The 12,227-nt window shown below is 39.5% G+C and overlaps 1 protein-coding gene across 1 annotated transcript in view; it reads left to right on the forward strand.

The window, feature by feature from the left end:
• Positions 1 to 12,227, forward strand: part of DGKI (diacylglycerol kinase iota) — a 478,924-nt gene that overhangs the window by 206,658 nt on the left and 260,039 nt on the right. The window contains exons 4-5 of the mRNA XM_078153519.1: positions 5,243 to 5,317; positions 8,218 to 8,274. Coding sequence (XP_078009645.1) covers positions 5,243 to 5,317; positions 8,218 to 8,274 — 132 coding nt within the window. The remainder of the gene's footprint in view (positions 1 to 5,242; positions 5,318 to 8,217; positions 8,275 to 12,227) is intronic.

Here is a 12,227-nt window from a genome sequence, read left to right on the forward strand (position 1 = left end):
TAATGATAGTGACTTTGACAGAACTAGGGAAGCTAAGAAGATGGGTTTAGGGGGAAAGATGATGATTTCTTTTCTGGAAATGTTGAATTTGAGATGTCTGTACTAACTGCATCGCTGGTCCTCAGTTCTCATCTTGTCCCAGGGTTACCTGGTAGCAGAATTCCTGGGAACATCAGTAAACTTCTACTGATGCCACAGTATAACTACTCCTCCCTGACCTCCTGTCACCATCTTCTCCCCCCACTCCCTCCCCATTTCAGTCCTCAGGGAAGGTAAGGCAAATGGGCTGGAGAAGAGGAGAAAGAAGAAATCAGGAAAAACAAACTTGACATTGATGAAAACTTTCCTTATTCTTCTAGAGCTTGCCCCTCATTTCATGTCTTTCTTATCTGTATCCTCTAGCTCTTCTCCTTGCCACCCCCCCCCACGCCTCACTTTAAACTCCAGAGTATCTGCCCAACCCAGTCCATACTTGTGATTTTATTGGGTGTGTGTGTGAGGGAGATGGCCAATGGGAGGCCCATATTTAGAGCATGTACAGCGTATTCCTAATGTATCCCCAGCTAGGCAGGAGAGAGGCATTCTTTGGCAAGTTAGCATTTTCTGAGTGCACACCCAATTCTGGCTTAGCAGCCAATCAATAGGCCAATAAGGGTCATCGACTATCTGCACAAGCTCTAAAGTAGAGAGGAGTGTCCTTCAGTGGGAAAGCCCTGGAGCAGGCTCACTGAGCCTCCTCTCTGGGGCTGCAGCATTGAGAATACTATGCTGATGGTCCGATGATGGACTTCCATTGGCCAGGCCCTATACCACCTTACACAAGGAACTTCCAGTGTGGAAACTCCCTCATACAATGCAGATCAGTAGTTATGCTGCAAGTTGTAGTTGTGTTAAGTTACTTGGGGGACATAACTACAACAAAATAAATGCAATGCAAAACTACACATACCAAATCAAAAGTAAATGTAACAGGTTTATAAAGCTCAAGCAAGACTGGAATGAAGAGAAATGAGAGGATACCTCCAACCCACCTCATTGTGGAGGTGAGAGGTCCACAGGTGTTATACAGAGCACATGTTTTTGAACTTTTTTAATGTATTGATCACTTATGTTGATTTTTTTTCCTCTGTAAAAACTACTTTTTTTTTTTTTAAAATGGGATGGCTCTCTGGGAGGGAGAGTAGGAGGGATACTTGATATAACTATGATGATATAAGAAACAGAAGATATCAATAAAATCTTATTTTTAAAAATGTTCCTTAGTTGCCCTAAAAGGTGAAGTGATGAGTTCCATTTCATATAGCTAGTGTGAGCAGAAGTGTGGCTTGAATCATGGTCTTTTTTGACTTAGAAGTCATCTCCGGAGCCACTGTGCCCTTGCTGCTACTTACCTGGAATACAGCAGGTATCTAATGGTTGTTGAATTGAATTGTGCTTACCTGAAAAAAAGAACTTTCTCTAATGCTTGCCATTTTTGTCTGGCCTTTGGTGTTAATTTGCCCAGATAATAATAATGATGATGATAATTCACATTCACATAGCATTTTAAAGTTTTCAGACTGCTTCACAGGTATGACATTTGAGTCTGCAATAACTCTGAGAGGAAGACATTCTTATTATCTCCATTTTACAGATGAGGAACTGGGGCATAGAAAGGTCAAGTTACTTGCTCAGGGTCACACAGCTAATGTCTAAGGCAGGATTTGAACTCAGATCTGGATGTTGTGTACGCTATGCTAGCTAGCTGCCCTGCAAATCATGGGCAGCTGACTGGAATCCACTCTGGTTTTCCCCAACTTCTGCTGAAACAGTCGCCAGAAAGAATGACTTCAGGGTTTCTGTTTAGCTATCCCTCTGTGTAAAGAAGGGACTTGCTAATTGCATCCTGTGCTTTTGCTGTTAAAGAAATGGGCTTCATTAGAATTTCACAGTACTTCAGATTTTGAAGCAACCTTATAAACTACCTCTTGCAGTCTATTAGGAACTCCCTATTCCAGATGGAACATCTCCAACATCTCCAGCTTTCCCTTAAAGACCTTGTGTGTGTGTGTGTGTGTGTGTGTGTGTGTGTGTCTGGAGTGGGAGGAGGAGTGAAGTTAAGGGGGGGGGGGATACTACCTACTATCTCCCTAAAATGGGAGATAAAAATACACCATTTGTTAAGAAGTTCCCCGTTCCATTCTCCCTCCCCCCTACTAAGGCAGAACTAAGCTAAGATGAAGTAAAACAGGTTCCTGAGGTACAAGGAATGAGGGCAAAATGAGAAGGACATTTTTCTATTACTTTTTATAAATGTGTAAAATAAAATTCCGCTCCCCATAGCCTGTAGTTAGGCATTTGTTTCATAATCTCACTTGTGTCAAGTCATATGGTATGATAAAGCCCCAAAGACCCTTAGCATGTTTTTCAAGCCTTGTGCAAAATGGAAAAAATGCCATAGTGGGGCTCTACCCACTTAGGTATGTGGCTAATTGGGAAGACTAATTAAAATAATTTGTATATACTCATGCAGATTATGGGCTCCCTTTGCAAGTAACTGCCGAATGAAAATTTTATGTTTCTAATTTATTTGTTGTTTTTTTCACCTCTTTCTATTTAAGCACGTTTCTAGAAATCCAGGATCCCAAGGAAACATTTCAGAAAGAGTAGCTTTGCCTTTCGTAAACAGTAAAAATAAACAGATCTCTAATAATCCTCAAGTCACAAGGGTAATTGAATCTCATCATTCTGAGTAACCAAAACTTAGGAAAGGGGTACTTCCTGAGAATATGAAGGGCCTGACTGAAGCAGTGTGAATGCAGTGTTTTGTCAGCCTGATAATACCCTTCAGGTGCCCCTCTTACATGAATCCATGGAGGCTTGAAAGTAGAGAGAATACTGTCCCATTTCTGATTCAGCTTCTAAGTCATTGCCTTGCCTTTCCTCCAGTCCCAGATCTCCCAGCTCAGCTGTGCCTACTTTGTTCAATCAGTCAGTCAGTCAGTCAGTCAGTCAACATTTACTAAGTGCCTACTATGTACCAGCAACCATTCTAAAGCCTGGTGATACACATATGAAAAAGAAAGGCAGTCCCTGCCCTCTAGGAACTTATAATCTAGTGAAGGGAGATGGAACACAAAAGGAAGCTGAGAAACGGTGTACAGGACACTGTTCCTTCTTATCCACTTATATTGGCTTAGAATTGTTCTACAATGGAGAAGAAAGGCGTGAAAGATGTGACCACCAGAAATCTATGCTGGGAGAACAGAACAGTCTTTGAGAGTAGCTATACTAGAACTTTGTACATGGTAGGAATGCAATAAATAATAGAGAGACCTACTGTTAATAATGAAAAAAACCCTTAAGTTTTTGTGTAAAAATGGATCATCCAAATTTAGAGTAAATGTAAACACTAGTTTGGGTTCCAGAAGACTGATTAATCTTTTCTTTCCTTCTTCTTTCTTCTTTCTTTCTTTCTTTCTTTCTTTCTTTCTTTCTTTCTTTCTTTCTTTCTTTCTTTCTTTCTTTCTTTCTTTCTTTCTTTCTTGTTGGTAGAAAGGTGGTAGATTACAGGTGTGGAATATTGCATACATTGCTAGATGCAGTCACTGGGATGGTTTTTCTTTTGCTATATTGTTGTTCTTTGTTACTAGGGAGTGTTCTTTGCTTGGATAAAGGTGGCGGGGCACTAGTGGAAGTGACTGTGGAGGGAAAAAAGCATCATTTTTGCATTTAAAAAATTTTTTAACCATTTATGAGGGATACATATTGACCTTAATTTCCTTTTATGAGAAGGCAATGCCCTTCTTAGCTCTTAGGCCATAAGGGCCATTCTTAATAGCAAATGTATATTATACCTGATCCTTGGCCTCCCCTTGAATTGTCTCTTTCTTTAGGAGTCTTTGGTAAAAACAGAATGAATTAAAGAAAGCCAGGGCTTTGGGAGTATTTAGTTTTAGATCCTGTTGTTAGACCAAATGCTTACTGGGCTTATATTTTCCACCTTGGAGAAACTCTCCCTTTTTATGCTGACCCCAAAGCATGGAGAGGACATCTTAGTCCTGGATTTAGTCCTTAGTACCTGGACTCATATTCAGTGCTTCATTTGCTTTGCTCTCCTTGCTGTTCCTGCTGTTAATGAAACAGCTTTAGGCAGTGAATGCTTTTTTTGTTACTTTTAAAAAAATTGAATAACCCCTCCTTTTCCTCGCCTCTTTAATTACTTTCTTGGTTTGACTCCTGGTTATGACAAGACTTCTTTATTCCTGAGGCTATAAACAAGTTCCTGTAGTCTTCCCGACTCAGGGGCTTATTTGTGTGGCCTAGGTGTGAGATTAATTCCTATTATAACTGGCACTGAAGATGCCCAAGACCTTTTCAGGGGGTCCTTGAGGTCAAAACTATTTTCTTAACAATAATAATAAAGTATTATTTGCCTATTAAAATACCACTTCCTTTTCCAACTACCTGTCTATATGAGGCCAGATTTTCTTCTTATACTCCAACCAAAACAACATATTATAACAGATTGAATGCAGAAGCAGATATGAGATCCAGCTGTCTTCTATTAATCTAGACAGTAAAGAAATTTACAAAAATATAGAAAACAATGCCTTCTTGAGGGCAAGAACTGTCTTTTGCCTCATTTTATATCCCCAGCACTTAGCACAGCGTCTGGAACGTAGTAGGTGCTTGATAAAGGTTCATTGATTGATTTTGGAAAATAAAGTTATTTTTTCATAAAAATATTACTAATGTTCATAGTTAATATTTTTGTTATTTTTAAATGAATTAATACTTTTAAATTTTTAATCACTTAATTTTTAGTACTTTAAATATCAATAGACACAAGTGATATAAAAATCTCTTTGGGGTCCTCAATGATTTTTGAGTGTGTAAAGGGGTCCCCAAATCGAAGAGGTTGAGAATCTCTGACCATGGAGGCATTTCACAGATGCTATACTGGATGGATGGAGCTCACAGATCCAGCCATCCTAAGGACTTTGACCTTTGGTGTCATAGTTACATTTTCAGTTCATATATGTAAGGAATTTCTTTGGTGCTGTCCCAGTGTTTAACATTCGTTTGTCGATAAGAAGAACTGTTTATTTATTCATTTATTTATTTATTTATTTAATCAATGTAAGTGGTTGGGTTACTAGGGAATTTTATTGTTGTTCTTGTTGGTATAAACATTCTTCAACCCCACAGAAACTTGAATCACAGACTTTCACTAACTTCTCTTTTAAATTAAATGTTGTAGAAATCTGCTCTCAGGAGGAAGTGTGCTGTCTGTAAAATTGTGGTCCACACAGCCTGCATAGAGCAGCTAGAAAAGGTAAGAGAGCGCCCCCTGCTGCTCAGCCTCCTATAGTGCATGTATTCTAGCTTCCAAATTCTAGTTCTCCATGCCTCTTATGTATCTCATCCCATTTCAAGGAGTTCCAAAGACATCCGCCAAGTATAAAACCAAGGGGAAAGAGTCTCTATTATGTTGAAACTATAAAAACGACCCCAAACATGCACTGCTTTAGTTTTATCTACCATATTCTTTAGTTAACTGCTGGTTGTGGAAAACCTTCCACTTTGGTTCACTTTGATTGACAGGCATTGATACAAGGTTAATAACATTCTTTTCATTTGATCTGTAGAGCTGCTGTGAAATAAAGCAGTTCACCCACCCATATTGCTTTTGTCCTTTATGTGTGGCTGCTCATAGCTGTCTTTCTACTGCTGAAAGAAACTACTGTGGTTCTGAATTGCTCAACACTATTTGGGAGGCTTTGAGAGAGAGAGAGAGAGAGAGAGAGAGAGAGAGAGAGAGAGAGAGAGAGAGAGAGAGAGAGAAAGACTGGCCTCTAGTTCCTTACATTTTTATGTACCTTGTAACTATTTCTGTAACCCCATTAGTACAATGATTCTGCATACAATCCTTACTAGAGGTGACCAATAAGAACAGAAATAAAAGTCTTATGAACATTAGCTCTTTTCCTTTCCTTATACTTTTCCTTGTACCTATTCCCATTTCCCTCCAAGTTTTTCCGTGGAACACAGAAAAATAGGGAAAAAATAACCAAACCCTTTTATAACCTATTAAAAGTCCAGGATCCAGATCTTTCTAACCAGGCTTCCCTTTGGAGCACTGGATTTTCAGGGGGAGGGGGGGAGGAGGAACACACACACACACACACAGAGCCAGTGCTAAGGTCTAAGAACTCCCTTTGCCTTTTATTTAGATGTCACCACATAACTTGAAGGTGGGGCAGCTAGGTGGTGCAGCACATAGAATGCTGGCCCTGAAGTTAGGAGGACTTGAGTTCAAGTGTGGCATCAGACACTTACTAGCTGTGTGACCTTGGGCAAGTCACTTAATCCTGTTTGCCTCAGTTTCCTCATCTGTAAAATAAGCTAGAGAAAGAAATGACAAACCACTCCATTATCTTTGTCAAGAAAACCCAAGTGGGGTCACAAGGAGTCAGACACAACTGAACAACAACAACAAACTTGAGGGTAGAGATGGCTTTTCAGATGATTAATAGGGAAAATTTGGATTCTACAATGCCCTCTGTGCAGGAAGAAGGAGAGCTTCCTTCCTGTTCCCCTATCTTGTGATCATCATCCTTCTTATTGTCCATGTTATCTCTCATTTCATTCCTCCTTCCCCATCTCTACCTATTCTTCTAATACAAGTGCACCCTTTTTTGGGTGGTAGCTGTGTTCCTAAAACACTGTGTAGATTGAATTTTTGTAAGTATAAATCTAGATTTTTTTCATTGGCTTCCATTTTCATTTCAGTGATGCTTTGTATGTTTTTAATTGGTCTTCCCTGGCAGTGGCTCCTAACACTTTAAATTTCAGCATGAGACAGTGAAAAGTGCATTGGATTCAGAGGAACTGGGTTCAGATCCTGGCTTGGCTACTTACTATTGTGTATTCTTGGGCCACTAACTTAACCTCTCTCAATTTCCTCATTTTTAAAGTGAAGGAATTAGACTAGATAATGTATAAAATCCCTTCCAGTTTTCAATTCATACATTCTATGCATACATCCTGTGATTTTCTGCCTCCTTCCCTCTTTAGGTTTCCCACTGTTGCCTTGATATCATCCCCATCCTCCCATACACCTTCCTCTCAAGTACCGATGATCTACAAACAAACACTTTAAAACACTCCACATATTTAAAGAAACACTGTGGTAAATCCTTTTATGAAGGAAGAATTTATTTTTCTGAGCCTCAGTTACCCAGTCAATAAAATAAGAAAACTGGGCTTGGTGGTCTATAGCATTTCTTCCAGCTCTAAATCTCTCATTATAGGAGCCTTTTGCATTGTGAATTGTTGCTTCCTAAATTTTCAACCTCCTAAATTCCAACTTCCAGTTTGTTAAAACTAGAGCACAGCTTTGAGTCATTTTAGTCCCTGAAAGGTCATTGTTCTGCCCCTTAATAACCTCCAATTACTTATCTCTTTCCTCTATCACTTACTAGCTGTGTGATCTTGGACAAATGACTCAGAGAGCCTCAGTTTCCTCCTCTGTAAAATGAAAATAATGCCTGCTCTGCTCACTTCACAAGCTTGTGATAAGGATCAACTCAGATGTTGTATTTGTGAATGCTTTATGAAGTCATGTTGCTATTATTATGACTATTTCCATGGATGATAGGACAGAATAGTGTCACCTTTCAGGAAAATGACTCATTTGAGATATCCGGTTAATGTGCTGATCCTCAGATACCAGCATTTCACGATGACAAAAGCAGTTGCTCCCTCAGGGGTTAATACCTAGCACAAGTCACTTCAGCTCTCACACTACTTCCATTTACTGACCTAGAAGATGAGAGAGTTGGATCAGAATCAGGGACTCTTGCCCCTTTTTGGGTCACAGACTCCTTTGGCAGTCTGGCAGAGCTTAAGGCCCCACTTCTCACCATCAGGTTTTGCTGCCTACATTCATAATTGAAGAGAATGCTAAATTTAGGGAAAATAAAAAATATAATTATTTTCCCATCCAAGTTCGTGGACCCCCTACAATCTATCTATAAACCCTGCAGACCACAAGTTAAGACCCCCTGGCCTAGGTGATCTCCAACATCCCTCTGAAACCCTTCGATCAATCCTAATGGTCTCATTTACTGTGCATTCTCAATATTGACCAATGTTGATTCCCTTCCAGTTCTATATTTATACTTGTCTATACTTATCCCTAATATTTCTTTGTACGTGTCTTTTGATTGGCAGATTAACTTCAGATGCAAACCAACTTTCCGGGAAGGAGGCTCCAGATCTCCAAGAGAAGTGAGTAGCCCAAGAGTATAGTCCCAAGCCCTGCTTTCCCACCCCTTGATGATTCACTTGGTTTAGAGGCAAACACGTCTCTGATGCTCCTCACGCCTAGATAAACAGATTCATCCTCTTTCCATTCACTGTCCTCAGTGGAGTTCATCCTCTCTTGCTAGTGTGCCTGGCATGCCTCCTGGAACAGGGTGCCTCAGTATGTAGGTGTTCTCTCTGAAGGCCAGGATAGGGCACATAAGTTCTTACTGAACACCCAAGTAGGGTGGAGGGAGAAGAAGCAAAGCAGTATTTCAGGACATTGGGTGATTTTAATTCCATTTCTCACTTTGGAGAAGGTGCAAGATGCTCTTTCTACCCAGCTCTCCCTTTCTTCTTGCCCTTATCACCTCTCTCCTTTGCCTCCTTCATCTCAAACTGGTGGGTGGATGACACTTTCCTTCCTCCTCCCCTACTAAATGCCTCAAGTTCAAGGAAGAAAGAAAGTAAGGATTTCTCACCAATTATGTAGTAAATTTAAAAAATACATATAGGTTTAATCACAGTACAAACCTAAACCAAAAATGCCTAAAGTTCTTTGAAATGCAAACACTAAGGCGATACAGTGGTGGACCTGGAGTTAAGAACCTGAGCTTCAATACTGCCTGAGACATTTACTGGCTTTGTGATTCTAGGCAAGTAATTTAACCTCTACCTGTCTCAGTTTCCTCATCTGTGAAATGGGGATAAGAAGAGCCATCTACCTTACAAGGTTGTTGTGAGGATAAAATGAAGTAACATGGGATAATATCTGTAAAGCACTTTGTAGACTTTAAGGAACTAGATAAACTCTATCTAGCATCCTCAGCATCATCATTATATTTTCACCTGTGCTCCCTCAGTAGATTTAAGTTTGCAAATTCAGCCCCTGGTATCTATCTCTTCTTAAATGTACTTTTCCCTGTAGATAGATTATCCAATGGTCATCAGGGGGCCTGCAGTATTTTGGCTTTGGCCATGCAGTAGGTAGCTTTGGAGTCAGGGAACCTGGGTTCAAATGCAGGCCCTACCACTTAATTCCTTGATGGCCTTATGCAAGTCTCATAACTGAACTTCTCTGGGCCTCAGTTTCTCAGAGGCAGCTGGATAGTGATGTAGATAGAATGCTTAGTGTCAGATAGACAAACCCAAATCCTCCTTCAGAGATTTACTAGCAGTGTTACTTTGGGCAAATCACATAATTTCTCAGGGCCTCTGTTGCCTAGATGCAGTTTATGCAGCATAGTGGATAGAATGCTGGGCTTGGAGTCAGGAAGACCAGAGTTCAAATTCTGCCTAGCTGTGTGACTTTAGGCATTCTCCTTTTGGTCATTTATAAAATGAGAGTGTTGTACTCAATAGCCTCTGAGGTCCCTTCCAGCTTTAAATCTGTAATGTTAAGAATATTAAGTTTGCCCTATAAGTGTGGTTCACCTGAGATGGAAATTTATTATTATTTTTATTTTATTTTTTACCCCTTTATTCAAACAAGCAAAAATAGTGTTAAACCAGGGCAGAGATAGTTTTTAAGGGATTCTACAATTGTCTGTGATCTCACTGATGTGGAAACTTTCTCTAGTCATAGGATTACAACCCTTCCACACTTTCTCATCTCCTGAGATGCTTGTCTGTCCCCTCATGTAAATTTTCTACCCAGAGTTTTCCTGAGTGCTTAGGATCTTCCTCTTCATCTCCTCTGGAGATACCAGTGGAGTACACAGGCTATCCATTGTTTGTCTCTCCAGGGATATTTTTCTCCACAGGTTGTTCCATTCATTGGTCACTGGACAAGGATTTCACATTTAGAGTACCCACAGCTAAGTTAATGTTTATAGACTGTCAAAAAGTGTAGGATTTATATTACCTTCTGCTGCTTTTCTACTTGTTTTCCGCATCACTACAGTATTAGGAAGTTACCCGGGACAGAAGGTCTTTTTGTGTTTGTCTTTGATTTTTGGTTTGCCATTCATCAGCTGGCTAGGCAATGAGCCTGTCTGCCATATTCAGATTGGTCTATAGAAAGTAAAGGTGGTCTGTTTCTGACTTTTCCAGAATGGTAAAATCTGCCAGTGCAGGCATTCTGATGCTATAGTCTTTGAGAACAAAGGGTAACCTCCATGCTATGGTGAGGAAAGAGTAAGACATTTTAGAGACGTCATCTTGTAGATTGGAATAAAACAAAACAAAATAATACAAACCCAAACCTTCATACAATTTGGTTCTTCTCTCACTAATGTTTAATTTTTTTTAAAAAATTAATCTTTTCTTTAAGCCTTCCATTTTATAAAGAGAGTCATCCTTAGCTCCTCCTGTCATCTATTCAATTTGACGTTGAAATTCTTCGGCTCATTCATTACTCATTGATGTGATTTCACTTGGCTTCAAAGTGCCCAAAACTTTTCACACCTGGAGTCTATGATTTGTTTCTCAATCTCCCAGTCTTTTAGCTAGTTTAGGGAGGCTTACAAGTCAGAAAGACAGCCCACTCATTGAAGCACTGCTCTTTCTTCTCCACATGGCAGAAGTAGAGAGAGAAATTTCAGTTACCCAATTGCCCCTCTCCTTTGACCTGCTGAAACGAAGGTAGCATACTTAGAGTGGAAACAGCTTTGGCTCTGGAGGGTCTGAATCAAGTCATACTTCTGACACCTATCCCCTGTGTGACCATTGGCAAGTTACTAAAACCCTCACAAACCTCAGTTTCTTCATGTGTAAAATGAGGGTGTTGGGCTAACTGACTTCTGAGGTCCTTTTCAACACTGGATTTATGAGCCAAGACCTTATATACCTCTCCCAGCTCTCATTCTTTCATTTCTAATCCTTTATAGCTCTAAAATTCTAGGCCTTTTCCCAATCAAAAAGGAGTAATTTTTCACTTTCTTCTTAAGAAAGGAAACCACCTGTACTCTGTAACTACTTCCTAGTAGGTTGCTGACCTTGAATTAAGTGCTGTAATACAGTTTGCAAAATAGATGCTTTTGTGCTAGTTCTCTTAACTCCAGTGCAGTATCAAATACAAACTTGTTCTTGATCCAAGTGTTTTCTGAAACAGATTCTCCAGAACATTATGTTTTAAAAAGAATATTTTAAAAAGAAATGGAATAATGTTTTAAAACATAGATTTAAAGTGATTTTTTATCCTAGTTGGAAAGAACTAGCCACCAATTCAGTGGCAGCTCTGTACCCTTTAGTACTTTATGGCAAAAATTGGAGCATGTAGGTGAAAGAGGAAGTGAGAATAAGTATTCAAATCTAGCCAGACTTTTGGTGTTAGGGATTTAAAAGTAAAGCAAAATCTTCTAAGCCTAGACTTTGTCCTGTAGAAAGTAGAATCTACTATTTTTAAGAAATAAAGAATTGATTTGTTGCTGTAGTTCCTCAAAGGACAATAATTTATGATGAGATTGGACTGAGATGACCATTAATGTCAAGATTTGATTTCTCTTGAAAGTTGCTGTGAAACTTGGGTCTGGGTTAAAGTCTAACACATTTTCTGAACTGATTGCTTAAGGTTAAAAATAACTGTAGCTTTATAAAATAAAATTGGAGAAAGTTGTTGCACAAGATTTGGCAGTGTAACTCCTTCCACCCTCCCCTTTAAGAACAGAGGAGAGAAGGAGGGTGGGGGGGAGGGAGGGAGAGAGAGAGAAAGGGAGGGACAAGGAGAGAAGAAGAAGGAGGAGGAGGAGGAGGAGAAGGAAAAGAAGAAGAACAAGAACAAGAAAAGGAGGAAGAAGAGACTTCTCTTTTTATTCCAATCCCTGGTTTCAACTGAGGCAAAATGTAGGCTAAAAATGCCATAATATTCTCCATCACTCAACTCAGTAAATCATACTGTTTGAAAGTCATGCTTTGAGAATCAGGGCTTTAAAATATAAATATAAGTAACTGAAGTAATGGGAAGAGAAGTAAGGTTATTATGCCCATACACGATAAAT

This window comes from Phascolarctos cinereus, unplaced genomic scaffold, assembly GCF_003287225.1.
Source record: "Phascolarctos cinereus isolate Bilbo 61053 unplaced genomic scaffold, phaCin_HiC Scaffold_1;HRSCAF=81, whole genome shotgun sequence".
Lineage (NCBI taxonomy): Eukaryota > Metazoa > Chordata > Mammalia > Diprotodontia > Phascolarctidae > Phascolarctos > Phascolarctos cinereus.